The sequence below is a fragment of the Platalea leucorodia genome (genome assembly GCF_965183815.1).
Source record: "Platalea leucorodia genome assembly, chromosome: W".
Taxonomy (NCBI): Eukaryota; Metazoa; Chordata; class Aves; order Pelecaniformes; family Threskiornithidae; genus Platalea; species Platalea leucorodia.
This window is the reverse complement of record NC_138859.1, coordinates 4,441,770-4,461,241: the sequence shown is the minus strand read 5'-3', so window position 1 is coordinate 4,461,241 and position 19,472 is coordinate 4,441,770. Positions and strand designations below refer to the sequence as shown.

Below are 19,472 nucleotides of genomic sequence, written 5' to 3'. Positions count from 1 at the left end.
CATCGGAAGCTGACTGCAGAGCACCGGGCAGATGACCGGGACTTTTGTCAGTGCCTGCTTGTCGTGGTTTAACCCCAGCCAGCAACTAAGCACCACGCAGCCGCTCGCTCAGTCCCCCCCGGTGGGATGGGGGAGAGAATCGCAAGAGTAAAAGTGAGAAAACTCGTGGGTTGAGACAAAGACAGTTTAATGGGGAAAGCAAAAGCTGCGCGCACAAGCAAAGCAAAGCAAGGAATTAATTCGCTACTTCCCATGGGCAGGCAGGTGCTCAGCCATCCCCAGGGAAGCAGGGCTCCATCACGCGTAACGGTGACTTGGGAAGACAAACGCCATCATGCTGAACGTCCCCCCCTTCCTTCTTCTTCCCCCAGCTTTATATACTGGGCATGACGCCATACAGTATGGCATAGCCCCTTGGCCAGTCTGGGCCAGCTGTCCTGGCTGTGCCCCCTCCCAGCTGCTTGTGTACCTGGCAGAACACAAGAAGCTGGAAAGTCCTTGACTGGTGTAAGCTGTACTCAGAAAGAACCAAAACATCAGTGTGTTACCAACGTTAGTCTCATTCTAAATCCAAAACACAGCACTCTACCAGCTACCAAGAAGAAAATTTACTCTATCCCAGCTGAAACCAGGACACTGCTTGATTCACTACCCTCTCACCAACACCTAACTAGTCTTTACGAAACTCAAATATTGGCAGCTATAGCTGCTTCTTCATCTCATCTCCGACAAGCAAAACACTGGCAGAAATAGTGACTTATTTCTGCAGGCTCCCTTCTCTATGAAATTCAGAGCTGTAAGCAATTATGTTTTATCCAGCACCAGTGGCAGTGAACACTGGTCACAAAGCATCCTCCAGGCCTTCAGGGGGACTTCTCAGACAGAGAAGTCCAGAAGATGATTCCAAGTTTGGAGCTGAATCCCAATTTAGCTTACTTATTAAGCCTGCACCACCCTCTCACCTAGAAACACGACAGACTACTTTCTTTATAACCTACTTCCTTTGAGGTGAAAGCAAAACAGTGACTCCTGAACACGCACCCTCCTGGGCTTTACCAGATCCAACCACACAGATCAACCACAGATTAACGGAGTGCAAGATCTAAGTGACCACGTACCCACCTGAAGACATTGCAGATCTCGTGGAACCAGGAAACGCACCACAAAACAAGGCAATGTTTTGTCTCAATAACTGAAACTCTCCATGAAATAGGTGGGTACACAAAGAGACTGTGCTCGCTCGTGGTATTTGACCAGAAATGAGAAGCAGCATGAAAACACAAGCAAATGAAGGAAACGGAAGGAACGCTCAACAGAGAAGACTGGGCAGACGACAGGAAAGAGGAGTGCAATGAAGCAAGATGAGAACAGAAGCATCCAAGCAATGAACTTTATGGTGAATAATGGAAAAGCAGAAGCAAGAGGTTTTCAATCAATAGTACGCTGCAGAGGAGACATGTTGCTCCAGCTGCAGATCTGTCGGAATGGCCTCAGAAAGGCTCTTTACATGTGAAGGACAAGCAAATTGCTTGCTCCTGTTCACAAAATAATCTGGAAGAATGATGACTGTAGCTGCCATTTGAAATGCCACACATGCACCTTTTATATTTTGTTTGGTCAAAAGCTCATGTAACATTTTTAAAGTAAATGAGGAATAATTTTTTGGTTTTTTGTTGGTTTTTTTGGGTTTTTGTTTTTGTTTTTGTTTTTTAGGAAAGGAGGGGTAACAAGTATGTTTCACTGAAGATTTTGCACACATCATTTTTCTATTGGTCACAGATAAATGATTGTCTCCCAGCATGTATTTACATGCATGTTACACGTCAGTAGTAAAAGGCTGTGAAAATTCCCAGAAAAGATTTGTCTTAAAATAGAGAGATTTTCATTAAAACACTTATTTAGGAGACACAGTCTATAAGGTGTATGCACCTGAGAGGCAAAGGCTCCTTCATCTACCACAGAAAGGCATTCCGGGATCCAGTGGCTGAAATTTAAACTTCGGTCCAAAGTAAGATGTAAGTTAAAGGCCGTAACAGCTGAATCAGGTGGGAGGTCCAGCACAACTCCATACACTGAAATCTTTGCAAGGATATATGCATCCTTCTGTGACCTAAATTATATACCTTAACTGTAACAAACAGTTGTAGGACTCACTATTCTTCCCTTTCATTATATACACCAGAATAAGCACTTACGGTATTTTCTGGCCTTAAAATTCATTAATCTGTCTTTAGAGAACAAACTGCAAGTTAAACAAACTGTACCAATGAAAAAAAAAAAAAGTCTCTCTCAACAAACTCCACAATCTTATCAGAAAAGCATCAGGAAACAGTTTAAAATAGAAAACGCTAGTTTCCATACTCTCAATTTTCTGGCAGCAGCTCAAAAAGTTAAGTCATGTTTACTTTCCTTAATGGAAAACCACCACTCGCTCTCCCCCTAATGTCAAGACTAATCATGCTTTAAGTACTGCAAGCAGAAGTTTGGCTGATTCAGCTGCGCTTAGCCAAGCTGGCATACAGTGCAGGACACAAAGACTGATTTAATGAAACGGAAATTAATTTAGCTTTTTCTTTTTCATGTGGAAGCTGTATGCGGCACGAGATTTCTCCAGGAGTATCCTAAGGTTTTCGTTTTGTTTTTAAAGTGATGATTGAACTATACAGCATAGTTCAAGAGTCCTAGCATTTTATTTGGTCTTCAAGACCCAAAACACAAAGGAGTCTTCATCTGTAACTGCGTACAAGGCAAAGATCCTACAAACACTTGCAACAGAATCAGGATTTCATTTTTAGACAGAATTTTTACATGTATGCACACACACACACAAATGTATAAATAACATTTTTATATAGAACTTTTTCATAAAACACAGAATTCAAAGTAAATTCTAATCTTTTCATATATATACAGTTAAGTTTGAAAAAAGTAGGACTCAACATCGCTTGTCGGCCTCACGGGAATAGCTAAGTTAGCTAAATCTCTAGCTGCATTGTAGTTAAGTAAAGGTAAAAGGTAACTTCCCCAGGACGTAACACGAAACACTTCTTGGTGCTGATTACAGAGGAAGGCAAGACACTACGCAGCTCATTTGTCTAGCTACATTGCATTTAGTTGAACAGGTAAGCAATATCACTATGCTGCCCTAAATTAAGTACGCAAATAAATCCCTTCTCTTCAGTCTTTACTTGAACGCTCTCGTACTCGAATGAAAAGAAACTTGAAGACAGTCCTCAAACTCCATCAAAATGTGATTTATACCAGAATAATCTTAGTGCAAAGATACTGCTGCTTTATGCAATATTATCTTGCATTTATTCTGGTGCAAAGCATTGCATTACAACCGAAAAAGTTTTGACGCACACAATGAATTTTTTTTTCCTGCCACACCTACTAAATAAATGTGTTTATCTCAGTCGGCTGCAGAGAAACAATCTGCTCAAAACCCCCACAACCCTGCTCTCCAAAGCAGTTTCCAACTTGTAGTAATTCAAAGCTTCAAGCCCAAGTTTCGCTGTACGTCCCAGACATCTAAACTTTCTGGAAGTAGGATTTATAATTTTATCTATCTTATTCCTCCGAAAAAATAAATAAATCCCATTTTCACAAAGTAGCTAAAATGGGCAGTTAACAGTATCAGAACGATGACATTTCACACTTAGAATGAACAACTCTCCACATGATACTCCTAGAAATAACCAGTGCTCTTGAACCAAGAATATGGAGGCAGATTAACAATTAGGGTTTATGTCCCTTATTCTTTAATCTGCAAATTTAACAGAATTAGGAAACAGAAGAGAAATACAAGGAGTACAACAGAGTTGACCAATTATACAAAATCTCATTCATTCTACTTTGCGTTTCGTATGCCACTACATTATTTTGCTTTAAAAGTTTTCCTTGACAAGGTGCTGGAGGACTTGGCGCAGGTACACAATGCTGACAATGGAAATATGTTTATTAAGTGCTTCAGGAAAAGAAGTGGATGATCCCAAGTCACTAAAAAAAAACCCAAAACCGCAAGCAATCTTTCAAAAAATTATTCCAGTCTATAAACAGCAGCTTCAATGTTCATATAGTTTCACAATAGTTTCATAAAACGTTATACAAAGCAGTCCTGTAAAAAAAAGAAAATGGAAGAAAGAAAAAGAGAAGAGAGACGCAGCATGAAGTAATTTCAGACAACCAGTTTTGTGAGAGCTTTAATGGCACAAAATGTTTATAAGCTACAACTTATACATGTACTGTAAACTGTATATGTTACAAAGTGCTAACTAATTTATGAAGAATGCATAATCACTTTGGCTCAGTTAACTCCAATATTTCAACAAATGTCAATTAAAAATTTGAATTTCTAACAATCTTCAGCTTTCACTTTTTAAAACAGTAAGTAAATATGCATTTGCTGCAGTTAAGTTAGCCTGCTGCATTTTTAATGTGCGAGTTTATGCATTTTTTTTCTTGATCCTATTTACAAATATTCTAGGCCAGTTTTCACTGAATGTAAGAAAAATGAAGCCTGCATTTTTTTTCCAAAACTGTAAACAGGTATAAAGCTTTTTAAACAACATTTATCTTAACAAAACTTCAACTATCAATAGTTGAAACCCCTTTTCAAATTATACAACAATCTGTTTCTGTTCATTGTAAAACTAGAAGTTGTAGACTTTCATCCAAAGCTTATAGTAGGGTATCAATAAATACTGCATTGTATCATAGCAAGTGTTACAGTGATCATGTATCCATTCCTCATCTATAGTTTTCACAATTTTTACTTCACGGCTCCTTGAAATATTTTAAGCTGTGTTGATACTCTAGCCACAAGCTTGCAATATTATTTATCAGATATTCTGAAGAAGAATTACCTTCTAATTTAGAAAGGGGTAATTTTTTTTTTTTTTTTTTGAAAAAAGTACTCCCTACTTAGTAAAAATCTATTTTTCCACTATTCCAATTTCCATACAAAACAAGGTGCTGTAATTAAAACTGAAAGTGTTTCAGCCTTCCTCCCGTCCCCTCAGTTTTTAGGACTGTAAAATGATGTACTTGATACTATCTAAAACACCCTTCACCACTTCCCCCTTCCCTCCCCCACCTTTGGGTGAAACCCAATATCCACGCTTGAAACAAATATGCAGTTGGAGGCAACTCAAGTGCCACTAGTATTCACAACTAAAAGAAAAAAAGCAGATGTCTTCAAGAGGATTTTTTGTTAGACTGCCCTTTCACCCTGAAAGCATCCTCTAACAGCATTCAGAAGTAGAGAATAAAAATAAATACAGTTTAGCAGTGAATTTGTACTTAACTTTTTTACTTTCTGGGAGCTAAGTAAGTTCTTTTAAACCAAATCTCAATTGGGATTTAGCTTCTATGCACCAACTGTTTCAAGCGATCACTGCTATATCAAATAATCAACTTTTTATAAAGTCTGATGCAAGCAAACAATTATAGGTAGCTGTTCTCTCCAAACTGGCTGACTATATTTTCTTATCATTTTCTACAAGCCAGCCGACTAAAGTTTTTATTTAAACGAGATTTTTGCTAGTCTTAAAATTAGCATTGGTTCCCTAAATACTTAGTATTAAAATCTATACCATATTTTTTTTTATATATTCATATATATATAAAAAAAAGAGTATTCTACCCTTCAGAGTCATGCTACATGTTCTGAAATCCAATAAAATCTATTTAAGGACATGACTGTCCCAATGCTTTGTAACAATTTGGTACTAAAGCTTCACATTTTGAAAAGAAGTGTCACTGAAGGAGGACAAGGCTTAATGTTCCCTAAGATAAAAGTTCAACAACATTAGTGAGAAGTCTATCTAACATGAGACATCACGAGTGACTTTCAGATTCCATGTATCCCCAAAGGAGATTGTACAGTAAACAATGAGAGATAGGAATATTGAAAACTCATTTGCAGAAGACATTTCAGAGCTTTACAACTTCTGAATCTTTACGCACCTGCAAGATTGTCCCCCTTAAAGATAAGTCAAACGCTTCACTTTCTGAAACTGCCGTATCATCGTAAGTGTGAATGCTTCCACAACAAACAGAATCACATCCTTTTATACAGAGTCTAACTACACCTACAGCTGTTGGGTTCTTCCTTAATTTAAAACTACTTTTAAGAGGAAAATTTCACATTTAAAATTTTCCCTTAAGAAAACAGGTAAGGAAAAGAAAAGCTTCTTCACATGCAAACAATGCAACTTTTCTAATATTTTCTAGGCATCAGAGAGGTTTTCCTACAAGGAATAAGGAGCTGACTTCATAGAAAAGACAAGATTACAACAATTACCTAATATTAAAATATGCTGATGGATTTAGTTATCTTACTTTAAAATTTATGCAGTCTTTGCCTCCTGCAAATCAAACTGTGTTAGCCAATACAAGGGGCCAAGTAAAGTCCCCCAAAAGCTGATTTAAAGTGGTTTTTATTGCCAGTGATTTTGTAGTTTATTTCACAACCAGCTTGTTTTTCAAAAGAAAAATTCATTTTCACTCCAATCAATAATTTTCTTCCAAAGAGACTGTTAATTTTATCACCATAATACAGTCAACATTTATACCATGCACAACTGCAATTTAAGTCAGGTTGCACTTAAGGAGGCAACAGCATCACTGATAAAATTAAAACTTGCTGGTGGCATTTTGCATTGAGAGAAGCCCTTGCAACATATAGACAGTTGTAAACTCCGTTCAGCAACTCTGACGTGTCTTGCAGGCCAAGAGGCAGGGGAATGGGAGGAGAGAGGGAAAGAATGTGGATAGCGAAACACCTCAACAGAGTTCCAACACAATACTGAATTCCAGAGTTAGCGAAAACCTGGATATGGAAGGAAAGGGTGAAGTCGGGGTCATGCTTAAAATGGTCTCAAGTCAAATGTACTAAATGAGACAGTAACACCTTCACAGGTCACGTGGATTTCCAGGTTTTGCACTCCATCTTTCAGTAAGTGCTGGCTGAAGGTGTGGTCAGTCGTTTTCCAATGTAGATGCTGAAATAAAAAGTATAAGGCATATCGTATTTCACAGAAATACTCCCTGTTTTCCAAACAGTCCTCACGTACTCAGCTATTCTAATTTGTCTTTCAAGTCAGTCAGACGAGATTCTTCCAAGGGCTTCACGTTCCTTCTATAAAATTACTTAAAGAGGGAGATTTTCAGATGAGCCTAGAAGGACCGATGCTATCCACGTTCAGTAAAAGTGGGTTTCTTCAGGTCCCAAGCTCATTTGAAAACCCCAGTCCAAAAGCTTTTGCGTTGTTTGTAGAGTACCTGACACAGGGGGTCTTGAACAGCCGAGCAACACTCCCAGATTATTCTGGTAAAACAAATAAAGTACTGCCTATAAAGGGAGGGGGTGAGCTTTAAAACACTGAGCATTGAGGATCTACGCAAACGCTGACCTCTAACAAATAAATCCAGGCAAGATTTAATTCGCTGCAGAAATACACAATTTTGCTATGGTACAAATATCTTACAATATATTCTCATATATTCCATCCTCCTAATTTATTTGATAGTTTACAAGAATTTAAAGAGACACTTGAACTACATCCCTAGAAACAAATACGAAGCTAAATAAAAACATATTTTGAGTACATGTCTTTGCCCCCATCACAGAAGAACGTAAGACAGATAAACATAACGTAAGGACTTAAGCAAGCTGACAGATTATGTTGGATAACGCCGGCAATGAAAACATTGCTGAGCAGTCGTAGCTGATCTTGCAGGACACATCCAGCATTTCACATATCTTTCTTTAAGTATTCAAACCTTGACTTCCAGTAATATCACACAACTGCAGCATTAGAAATTAAAAATTACAGAGTATGTGCCATACACACAGAACTTCAGCATCATTATTTGTACAATGTGTTTTTGTAATGGTTAGCAAAAGTTACAGCAGTTTTCCACCTATCCTATTCATACTTTCCCTACGTTATAACCTGAAGCATTTAAGTAGAAGGCGTGGATAATCAAATGGCACACGTTATAACTGCAAAGGTTATTTGCAAATTCGTTATAATCCATGCATTTTCAATACAAGAAACTTGATCTATTCTAGAAATAAAACATATTAATAGCTGCAAAGTTTGAATTGCTGCAAAGTTTTCCTGCATTTCAAAAAGTGCACCAAGCCCGTCTTGGGCAAGGTGCAACAATACTCTAGTTATTCTAGATAAAGCCCTTTTCAACAGGCACCTGACACACAAGTAAAGTGGAAAAGCAAAGCCAGATGCAAAAGTTGAAGTGAGAATTAGATTAATACTTACCCTAGTCCCAAAGCCAAAACATGAGATATGAACAGAGATGGAATGAAAACCTTAAGAAATTCTGCAGAGAAAATGCCACCTTTTTTCATTGCTCCACTTTTTCTCATACTTAAAGACACTGAACGTTTAGGATGTCTGAAATGAAATTCCCTGAAAGAAGAGGGGGAGGGGGGAAAAATTCAACAAGATTTTTTTGTTTCTTTTTTTTTCCCCCCACACAAATGCACAGATCTCTGTAGGAACATTTTTTTTTAAAGTACAAAGAGCTAGAGATCAAAGCAAAAGATCCCTTACATAGAGTAAGGAATCAAAGAGAATAATAGGAGGTATTGTGGAGAGACCACTTACACAGACAGTATAGAGACAAAGGGAGCAGTAGCTGAAGAGAGAGGTAGGTCCGAGAGAGGGAATTTCAGGATGTGATTTGTTAGCAAGAGCCTCATTTTTTGTTCCAAACAGAGATACAGAAGTCTGCCAGATTTAGACAGCATCCTCTATTTTAATAAAAATGCTTTGCATTCAAGGATCTCAACGTTTCCCCTTCCGTGGATGAACATTACATATTTTACATAGAAAGAAAAAAAGGTACAGAGAATTTAGGAGACTTGCTCAACACTATTCCATTCAATAAGCCAAAACTAAATCCCATGAATCCCAGCTCCAAGTACCCAGCTCTCCCAGTAATTATAATTTTGTCAAGCAACCTTGTAATCTGCTTGCTGTGGATTTATATTACTTTCAATGAAAAGGTAATTCTGTTGCTATTAAGATTTTTATACTTCATTGTTTTGACTTTTTGTAGCCTCCCCAAAGAGAAATATATCTTTTTCTAAGATGATCTTATTTGGAGAGCCAGAGTAATTCCATGCAGTTGCGACTTATGATTCTTCTCTTCTTCATATAAAGGAATATTCATTAAAAAAAGAGTTTAACTCACTTGGGAGGAATGTTTTCAGGCCTACTTGACCAGTCTGACACCCAGTCAGCACTTTTCTTCAAAACTTCCAACTCTTTCTCTCCTTCTACTGCTTCTTCTTCAGACTGAAAATACAGAGGGGACAAGCCTTATAACACTCAATTAGCTCCTCCTTATGGTGTTAAATTGAGAGCGACAATAACAGCAGTAAAAAGATAAGCACCGAATGGTGGCACCTGATAAACGAGCAAGTGTTCTTGGCCTACTGATTATTGAGAAGAGATTTTATTACGCTAACAGGAGGATCTGCAGAAGTCAGTATACCACAAATGTTATTACTATATCCAGGACTTCCACATCATTGCAAGTTGTTTGTTTGGGTTTTTTAAAACTGACAAAAAAAAGGACTATTTTAATCCTAAATGTAATAAACCAGCATTATGCAAAAAATATTAAACAAAGTTTTTACAAATGGCAAAAACTAAGTTGATGGCATTCGATTTAAAGTGTACAGAATCTGGCTAAAGCACGGAAAGAGAGCCAAATAAAAAGGTTTCAAAAACAGTATTTTGACTTCTTTAAAGGTGTTATTAGAAATTTGAAATTTATATTACTTGCAGCTAGAAGCTTCTACTGGGTGCGTCCCAGATGCAGTAGGGAAAGGCAAGCACACACTACAATTGTCTTGATCCAAAGATTTAACATTACATCATTAGATGCAAATGTTACCATATGGGAAAAAAATAAATCAGAAAGACTAGAGAACGCCACTGACTTTGGTACAAACTCCTCCTTAGTATTAGAACAATTTCCTAAGTAACCCCTAGTAAAATAAGATAAACCACTTACAACATTAAAGTAGGAACCATACCAAAACCAGACGTAATCAAATAGGACAGTCACAAAAGTGAGACGGCAGACCTAACCAACAACTTCATTCAGATCATTCTGGCTCTATAGGGCAGAACTGCAACAGCCCTACTGTTCGGCCAGGTCTTTGACAAAATTAAATGCAAGGTTTCATTCTTCCAGGAATGCTTTTTATTTATACTGCTGAAGACAGCAAATTCTATTAAATGATCAAACTAAGAGTTCAGCATTAGTCTCCTCTCAGTTTGTATTATGGAGATTACTCACTATCATGTGAGCTGACTATCTGTAGAGCAATAAACCGAACACCCTGAAATCTTGTGCAGAAATATAAACATTTCAAACACAGGTTCGACACACAGAGTGCAAGCAGAGTGTTAAACCATAATATGACTGCTACTAAACAGGCCATTTCTCAGGTTTAGAGATGGAGCCTCATTTTTCCCCTCACTCCAAAGCTATTAATCTCTACAAGTCAAATTTCAATTAATACAGAATGTAAGCCTAAACAGAGTTTACTAACCCTGCCTCGTTGTTAAAAAATAATTGTTCTGGAATGTGCTTTAATTTAATAAAACTTTATTCTGGAAACAACCCCTTAAAAGAAAAGATAATTTAGTTAAACTGACATAAGCTTGAGTGCACAAAAATTTTTCACTGTACCTATTTACAGGGACGTACTATATAAAGTTCTAATAAAAAAGATTGAGTAAAAACCTGCAAGAACAAAGAACAAGACAAGCAAGCAGCCTTACCCAAATGACTAAGCGACACCTCCAAATTTTAAATAAATACGGTTTATAGAATTTATTTGCTTGTACTGCAGCTAACAGCCAAGTTTAGGGTCTCAGAATGAAAAAAAAAATGGCTAGCAAGCAGTAGCTTAATGCAATTTTTTTGATATGTAAAATACATAACATTTTAGACCTTTTGACATGACAGAGAGCTTGCTCTACCCCTCAAGTACTCCCAATACTGATCTATATAAATATATGATCTATACACAATATCCACAACTTTAAAAAATATTTTTAAAAGTTAATGTATTTTAAAGGGTAATGAAGAAAATACCTGAGAACTACTGTCTTTACTTGTGTGCATTTCCACATCAAAAGTTATCTGTCCATCTTCTTGAGGTGAAGGGCTAAAGAAAAATTGATTTCATTATGTCATTTTGTCATACTACACTCTGTCACCTAAAGAATCATTCGTGAAAATAGCATCTCAGCTGAATCATTTCCACATGCACTTCTGCACACTATTCAGATGAGTTATTGACTACGCTACCCTTCAGATCACAAATACCGTTAAAACAGTCTTCTAAAACCCCTCATCTTTTCAATTTTTTCCCCATTTATAATCCTACCTTTCTCAACAGGGCTGACCGTCCTCCCACTGAAGCAAAGAAAACATTGCCCAAAACTACAACTACTACACAAAAGATGTAGATCCCTTCCTTCTTTTAGATAACACTGCCAGTATTGTGAATTATACCTCTTTTTGTATCATTAAAAGCGGAAACATTGCACATCAAAACACCTTTTAATGCTGGGCAAGAATACATATTCCCCTTGTTAGCCTCACTTTGAATATTAAAAATTTGGTAATCTACTTGAGAAATTAATCAACTATCGCACCTCAACCAAGGAAATGCTAGAGAATTTAAGTCAGGAACAATACAAAATGCTGTATGATGTACCAATGCAGGTGTGTCTCATTAAAACACTAAGGGCATCTTTTTAACGTTACTTAAGCTTTCATGAGAAAGGTATGTTTTAGAAATATCCAAAAGAAACCCAAAGCACCACATTTAAGAGCAACTTACTGTTCAGAACTTTTAGAAAAGAATACAAAATATCAAAGTACCTCCCCTTTCTTGTATGTTACTTCAACTGTCAAAAGGGGAAAAGAATTACCAAAAAGTTAACAAGTGAAAAATTAAGTTTAAAAGAAAAAAAAAAAAAAGAAAAAAGAGGAACCTGTCTTCATTCACTTAAAACGTGGGTAATGATTAAAATAATCGTATGCTAGTAAAAGAAACTAGACAACCATCATCTAGCAAACATTTCTGGTTAGGCTGGCAAGTACTGAACTACTGACAGCTCGTTTCTTAGCAACATAGATGTAACAAACTTTATTTTCTATAAACGTAATCATTCTATTTGAAATACTCCCATGGATTATTTTCAAACAGTCTACTACATTCAGTAATTAAATCAGGCCTAACTAATTTTAAATAGCTTTTATATCTGATCAAGCACTTATATAAGCTACACAGTAGACACAACAGTTAGCGTTCACCCAGCAAAACCAAAGGAGGCATAAGAAGAAAGACAGCTAAAATTATATATAGAAACTGCTCAAGTATTTCCAAAATTGCCCCAAAACTTCCTAGAAAAAAGGTACAATGAACACATAAGAATATCATAATGCTCACATGTGCCTCGAAGGATTATATTGCTAAGTAAGAAATATTTTGCCTTCACAGGAAAAAGAGTAGAATACTGAAAGCAAGGAGTACAAATTCTGAGAATCTTTTTTTCTGTTAAGTCCAGAAATATATTTTATTATGCTTGACTAAATATAAAGCAGATGTACATAACATTATTATTAATGAGCCAGTAAAATTAGAAAATTTTTATACCATATGTGATTTATGACAATGTGAGATTTAACTGCGGTGTTGATGTGACTTTCCCGCTCCTGGATTCCTTCTCTTTCTGTAGCAACGATGTATTTTTCAAGTCAGTTGTCTTATTTGACAGCCAGTTATCATGAGCCAGCAAGTGCTCCAAATACCAGAGCATGACAAACTTAGGCCTGAGAAAAAGCTTTACCCCCCCGTTAACATCTACATTGGCTAAAAACTGCAATAAATTGCATGCAGGACAGCAAACGTTTCTTTACCTGTCACAGTGGGAACTACCTCTTGAACTGCTCTGTCCTGATTCGTGCTGGGCGTCCAGGAGAATTTTTTCCATGTCTCCATTGTGGATGGAGGATGACGAAGGGACATGTTCCAGACCTCCGTTTTTCCCATTGCCATTATCATTGCTATTGCCATTGCCGTTCATCTGTAACTCCACCCAGGAACCTGTTGGGCCAGCCAGATGTCACTTCATTAAAAGGAGCGGAACTAAAACCCATCTTAAGTTTATCAATTACACACAGAAAAAAACATGAATATGGTGAATTCAGATAACATACACTGCCGCTGGGAGAAGGCTCACAAACACGTCCTGCAGACAAGAGTGACATGTTTCTTCCTCTTGCATCAACAAAAACACCCCTAAAAAGATATGTTTTGTTGCTACCTGCTTCCAAAACTAGTCAAATGAAGTGTCCCCTCTCTCTTCAACTATTAGTACTTTAATAGGCCACATTTCTCTCTGCAGTTTGAAGCTTCAATTATCTATGTATCACACAATTACACTAGTCGCTCCGCTTCCCTGTTCTACTTTTACGTTCCTTTTTGAAACAAAATTTTCGTCCCCTAGCCCTCTATTACACAACTCCCCGACCTGTGATTTTATATTCTCCTTCTTCCCTCTACTTCCAAAGGCCCCGAATCAAACCCTGATTTTTATATACATCAGGCAGGCTGCCATTCTCGGGCCTCATTCAACTTTCTTTGCCCTGGCCCTCTAGCAAACATCTCCCATTCGACGCCGTCTGCCACCTCTCCTACCCCGCCATAACCGTAATGGGTCATACCACAATTCAGACTAGCAGAGGCTTGAGGCAGGCCTTACGTTTCCTTACACGGCTGAAGTACCATGCTAACATACATTTCGCTGCAGTTAGATTAAAAGATTTTACTGCTAATAAGCCAAAATAAAGAACTGAGTAGCATGAGAAAGCCAGAGTTCTCACCTGTAATAAGTTAATAATTTCAGTGCCATCACTTCGGCCTCTCCCCCCCCACTTTTTTTTCTTTCCTTAGCCAGGGAAGGCTGTATAGCCTACAAGTTGAGATTTACTGTTCCCCCCCCCTTTTTTTTTTAGTTATACCTATGGGATATCCACGTGTGCACTGAGATTTGACAAAAGAGCAAGAGTGTATCATGAATGATAAAAGCCTCTGCTAAAAAGTTCATATACTCTGTAGTTAGGTTGAGGATTTTTATTTTTAAATGTCTTCACTTGTACTTCATGTGCAGATTAACTAAATACAAACCAGTATTTACTGGTATGTTCATTAGTGACATGTTTCAACTGGAAACAATTGGAAATAAACAGGTTTTGGAAATATTCTTAATTCATAAACGTACCATTTAATGTCCTGAGTGGTAAAGATAGAACAGACTTCTACCGATCTACGTGTTCCAAATACATTCCCTATCCAATTGTAATTCCAACCTTCTCCTTAAGACGTACAAGAAGAATCATTTGACCACACAGCTACTTTATTAGCCATGATTACGGAGGGAAAGATCTCCAATTTCTCAAAAACGTACTGTTTTCAATGCAACATTATTTCCCATTATCAGTCAGGTAATGATTTCACACATGCACATTATGTCATCACAACTCCTTTCTAATTTAATTTATGCCACCTGAAGGTGAGCACTTTCAGGTTTTTTGTGTTTGGTTGATTTTTTTATTTTTTTAAAGTTTTGACATCTTCACCACTGGGGTAAAAATATTCAAGAAAAGAAAGCCTAAAGATACAAATACAACAGCCAAAACTACTCCTTAAACGTTATTTGTACAGGTTCTAAGTTTTAACACTGATTTCTTGACTTCTGAAATGCACCTTAGAGTGCCTGCACTTATTTTTTTTTATAGCGAAGGTTTGGCTCTGGGAACTGTATCAGTGACACAGGAAGGGATGTACGTCATAACGAGCTCACCTATTTTCAACTTGATTTTGTGAAGCTGAAACAGAGTTTATCCTTAGTACCAATTATTAACTACGCCATTATACTGATGACCATGTAAGCATCATACTCTTAAGAGTCCTGGTGGCTTACGGTCTGGTTTCCCCAAGCTGTATTCACAAACAAGGAATTTAGGGTGCGCACAGAGCTCTTGTGCACAATCACACGAGGGACACCAACTCTGTACGACATGCGGGGCTTTTCAGATAATGAAGTGTTAACCGGGAAAAGGCAGCCTTTGCTCAGACTAGTCAGCATGAGACAGAGAGACTGTATTATTTCAGATTTATGATTGCTGGTGCCTAAATTTCAAAATAAAAAGGTCACATTGAAAGCGCTATATCAGGAAGGTAGATTTGCCTTGTAGCAACACCTTTACAGCAAGAGGCCGCACCTGCAGAAAAGCACGCGGCAACTGCATTTAGAAGACAGTTAGGCCAGAAAGCTACACGTTCCCCAATAACCACTTTGGAGTAGAGACCATCTATTGGGAGAGTTATAATGGTCAGGATCTGCAAAGACATCTATTATTAAAAAATCAGCAGTGAGTGACAAACAATGTGAAAAGAACAGAGGGCGAAGATGCAAGGGGACGTCCTCCTCTGACACCAGGCACGGGCAGGGAAAAGCCCAGCGGAAGATGATCAGAACTGGTTGCTCTAGTATGCAGCTACTGAACACACCTCCACAGCACTTAAGATTATGCACAAATAAAATCTTTATTAATGTTTATCCCGGACTGACAAAACTCGCCGTTTATCTAAAACGCGTTGTGGCCATACTAGGAAGAACACTCAAATTAAACTGTGAGTAAAGAGTCCCAGCAAGTCGAGCAGTAGTTTACATGACAAGCAGCACGTTCTCCATCTGACCTCACTTTTAATGAGTCAAAATACATTCAAGGAAGCGTAATCTGACATCAAGCTAAAACATGCTACATACTCCCACGGGCACTCACAACCGGTTTGGGAGAGGGAGCCAGAGAGCCCTAGTAGTTTCAAAGACCGATTAGAGGGACGTAAATCCCTGCTTCTTTCAAAAGATGCACAGGAATGTATTTGAGAATAAACCGCGCAAGTAATAGAGAGTGCTTTTTGCCCCAAGCTTTCTTCAAAACTAAGGAAGTTACATTAATCACCCACATGAGAACTTTTAATTTTACCGTATTTCCAATTTGACAATAAAACAGGAAATATGGTAGAATTAAGAGTGGTAGAATTGTCCTCCCTTCACAAATCACATAACACACGCTTTGGGGGAAAAAACAAAACCCACAACTGTTTATATGAATGGTATTTTTCTCCAAAATTGTTTGAATATTGGCCATGTGCGAAGGCTAATTATTTCACTACGAACTGATATACACTGATTTTAATTACATGTTTTTCCATAAGTAGTTTAAACAACGGTAGCTAAACGTGTGGGGAAGAGGGGTCTCATTTTATTTATTCACTCTGTGATTTCATTTGGGTGGCTGGGTGGGGAAATATCAAGGACAATATATAAATTACATACATATATACATTTTATACATATAAAAATACTCTAAACTAGTAGCTCACAAAAAGTCTGAGCCATGGTCAACTTGAATAAACTAAGAAATATCACTTTGACAATGAAGTACACCATTAACCAAAAAAAAAAAAAAAAAAAAAAAAAAAAAAGATAAAAAGAGAGAGAAGAAAAGAAAGCTGTTCAGATTCCCATAATGGTAATTATTAAGCAGATTTTCCATGGCAGAGCTAGATGCGTTCCTGCCTAAGGTGGGATTTCTTCTTTTTGTCAATATGTAACAGAGCTTTATAATAATTAAAATATAGGAAGCATCTAGAATTCCCAGAGCAGGCAAGCAAGCCTTTTTTTTTTTTGTGAACCCAGCAAAGCATAGATTCAGTTACCAGTTTTATTCTCAGGTCTTCTAACCTTTGATTCAAGTGCTAAGGGATCTTTGAATGAAAGGCCCTAAACATGCACAAATGACATACAGAACAAAATGAATAAGTGTCTAAGCTCATTAGCCTGAAAAGGTTCACTGAAAAGCTTCTATAATGGCAGAAAATGTACCTATAACACCAAAGCATTGTGGAGCAGCTGAACATCTGAAAGCAGTCCTAAGCCTACGTGGAGCTGATTGGTTGCATTTGTTTTGTTCACGGAGCACAGACCATCAAACATTTCTTCTCATACCTTGTGCTCACCACCTTCAGTAATCACATTGATTTTGCTAAGCCTTTATGTGCTGACCCAGCGATAAGAGCTACGTGGGCAGATCCAGCACAGGCTTACTGTGCACTCAGCCCTTGTTGCTCCTATCTTACAACGTGTCCCACAGAGTAAGTTAACATGCTAACAGAAAACAAAAAGGAAATATTAAACTATAGAAGCATCAAAGATCGCAACTTCTAAAGTAAGCATCGAGTTAGGCACTAGGCATGTCGCAACTTCAAGACAGCATAATTGTTATTTAAGTACGCTAACAGCCCTGAATAGTTTGCCAAAATACCTGTTTGACTCAGGTGAACATTGTTGTAAACTGCCATCGTTATCACACGGTGTAATGTTACCATAACACAATAGCAGTGTTATGAAATGGGCATAGTTTATTCTTCTTTAATACAATTCACATTGAGTTACAGGAGATCAACCAACCAATATACTTCATTGTCAGTTCGACTTCATTGTAAACCACGAAGGTAACAGTTAATGATTAATGCAATTTATTCACTTCTTCAACTGCAGTATCCTTAATAATTACAAACAAATGAAAGGACACACTGAAGTAGCTGTTTGAAACGAGGGAAAAGCATCTGCCAAGTAAGTACGAGAGCCTACATAAAAACCACCGACGTGCCTTACTAGTGTTATCCTCGGAACAAAAGGATGCAGCAGAGCAGCTGACATCGATGCCGGATATAGAGGAAAATAGCTCACGTCAGTGGTATTGACTCAGCCACTGAATAAACTCATTCCCACAGTCACGCTCCTCCCCCTACCCTGCTGTATCCCCATCTTAGCTGTTAAGACCAGCCACCGAATAAACTCAGTTTAACCACGAAACAAACCCGCTCCTGCTCTCCACGGCTCGCAGCGAGCCACGGCGCTACCTCGCTCCTCCGGCTGCGCTCGCCGCGGCCGATTCACCTCAGCCGGGCCGGCTGCCGCCTCAGCCACCAGCGCTCCGTGCGGAGCAGCCCGGCCCCGCAGCCCCCCGGCCACGGCCCTCCCCGCAGCGCCCCGAGCGCTCGCCCCACTTTCGGCGCGCAGCCCCCCTTCCTTCCCCGCAGCCCCCTCCGCCTTCCCAGCCCCGCGTCCAGCGGCCCCCGCTGCCCTCGGCGCCCCGGGCTCCGCGGACACCCCGGCACCCCGCTCCCGGCCCCGCTCCCGCTCCCGGCCCCGCTCCCGCCGCGCAGCCCCCGCCGAAGCGCTGCCTCCCCCCGCCCGGGCCCCCTCAGGCCTCACCACCCGCCTCTTCCTCACAGCCCCCCCCCCGGCGGACGCCGCCGATTGGCCCCCGGCGGCTCGCGCGGCCCCGTCCTCCGCCAATCGCGGCCCAGAGAAGGGGGGAAGGGGGTCGCGGCCCCCCGGGCCCCCCCGCCCCATCTGCGCCCCTCTCCGCGCGCTGACGGCGGCCGCACTCACTGTTGAGGCCCGGCTCGGTGTGCGTCCCCTCAGCCGGCGGGTTGTTGTTGTTGTTGTGCTGCGGCGGCTCCTGAGGGCTGGACATGGCGGCGCAGGAGCGGCGGCTGAGGCGACTGAGGAGCCGCTGGGGTTGGGACAACAACAACAAACCCGGACTCCGCTCCGGGCCCGGCCACCCCGCCTCCTCGCACTGCGCAGGCGCGGGCCGCGCCGCTCCCGCCCTCCGCCGCTGCGCAGGCGCCGCGCGCCCCGCGCACCATGGCGCTCGCCGGGCTCGCGCACGTCGCGCCGCCGCCGCCGCGCCTGCGCCGGGGCCGGGCGCGCTGTGAGGGAAAGGCGCGGGAGCCGGCGGGAAAGGCGGGCTGCAGCGGCCCGGCCCTCCCCGGCGGCTCTCCGGAGCCGTCCGGCATCACCGCCCTCCCAGGAGAGACAGCTGATGGCGTTCCCTCGCCCTGGCTGGAGGCTCAGCCCCAGGGCCCGCAGCCGTTTTCCAGGCCGTGGATCCTGTTCCGCTTCCAGCAAGAACAAGATCGGCATTCACAGCTCTCTGCTGTCAAACCCATATCGCCGTACCCATCGAGCCTCCAGCTCAGACGAGTTTCCACATGAGACATTGCAGCAAATCCTCCTTCCTAAGCGCAACGGGTGTGAGGCAACCTGTCAAACCTGCATGGCGCAATGGTGCGAGTCTCTGAACGCTTCTTTCCCCTCTCATCAGTCTTCGTTTTGCCTCAGATAATTTTAAGCCAAGTAGTAGGTCCACGTTAAGACACTTTGAAAGAACTAATGGTTTTTAAGATTAAAAGTAATACCCGTCTGAAATGATAGTGTTTAGCAAACAAACCAACCTCGTGCATGGCAATTTTTTTTAATTATTGGCAG

The 19,472-nt window shown here is 40.1% G+C and overlaps 1 protein-coding gene across 1 annotated transcript; it reads right to left on the bottom strand.

The window, feature by feature from the left end:
* Positions 1 to 5,549: 5,549 nt before the first annotated feature.
* On the bottom strand, positions 5,550 to 18,778 carry LOC309601864 (BCL2/adenovirus E1B 19 kDa protein-interacting protein 3-like). Its single transcript, XM_082335079.1, has 6 exons — positions 18,591 to 18,778; positions 12,979 to 13,165; positions 11,143 to 11,215; positions 9,223 to 9,326; positions 8,286 to 8,435; positions 5,550 to 7,004 (listed from the first exon to the last, which is right to left on the bottom strand). Exons 1-6 carry the CDS (start codon positions 18,673 to 18,675, stop codon positions 6,956 to 6,958), a joined length of 648 nt encoding a protein of 215 aa, XP_082191205.1. The 5' UTR covers positions 18,676 to 18,778; the 3' UTR covers positions 5,550 to 6,955.
* Between the last annotated feature and the right edge of the window lie 694 nt (positions 18,779 to 19,472).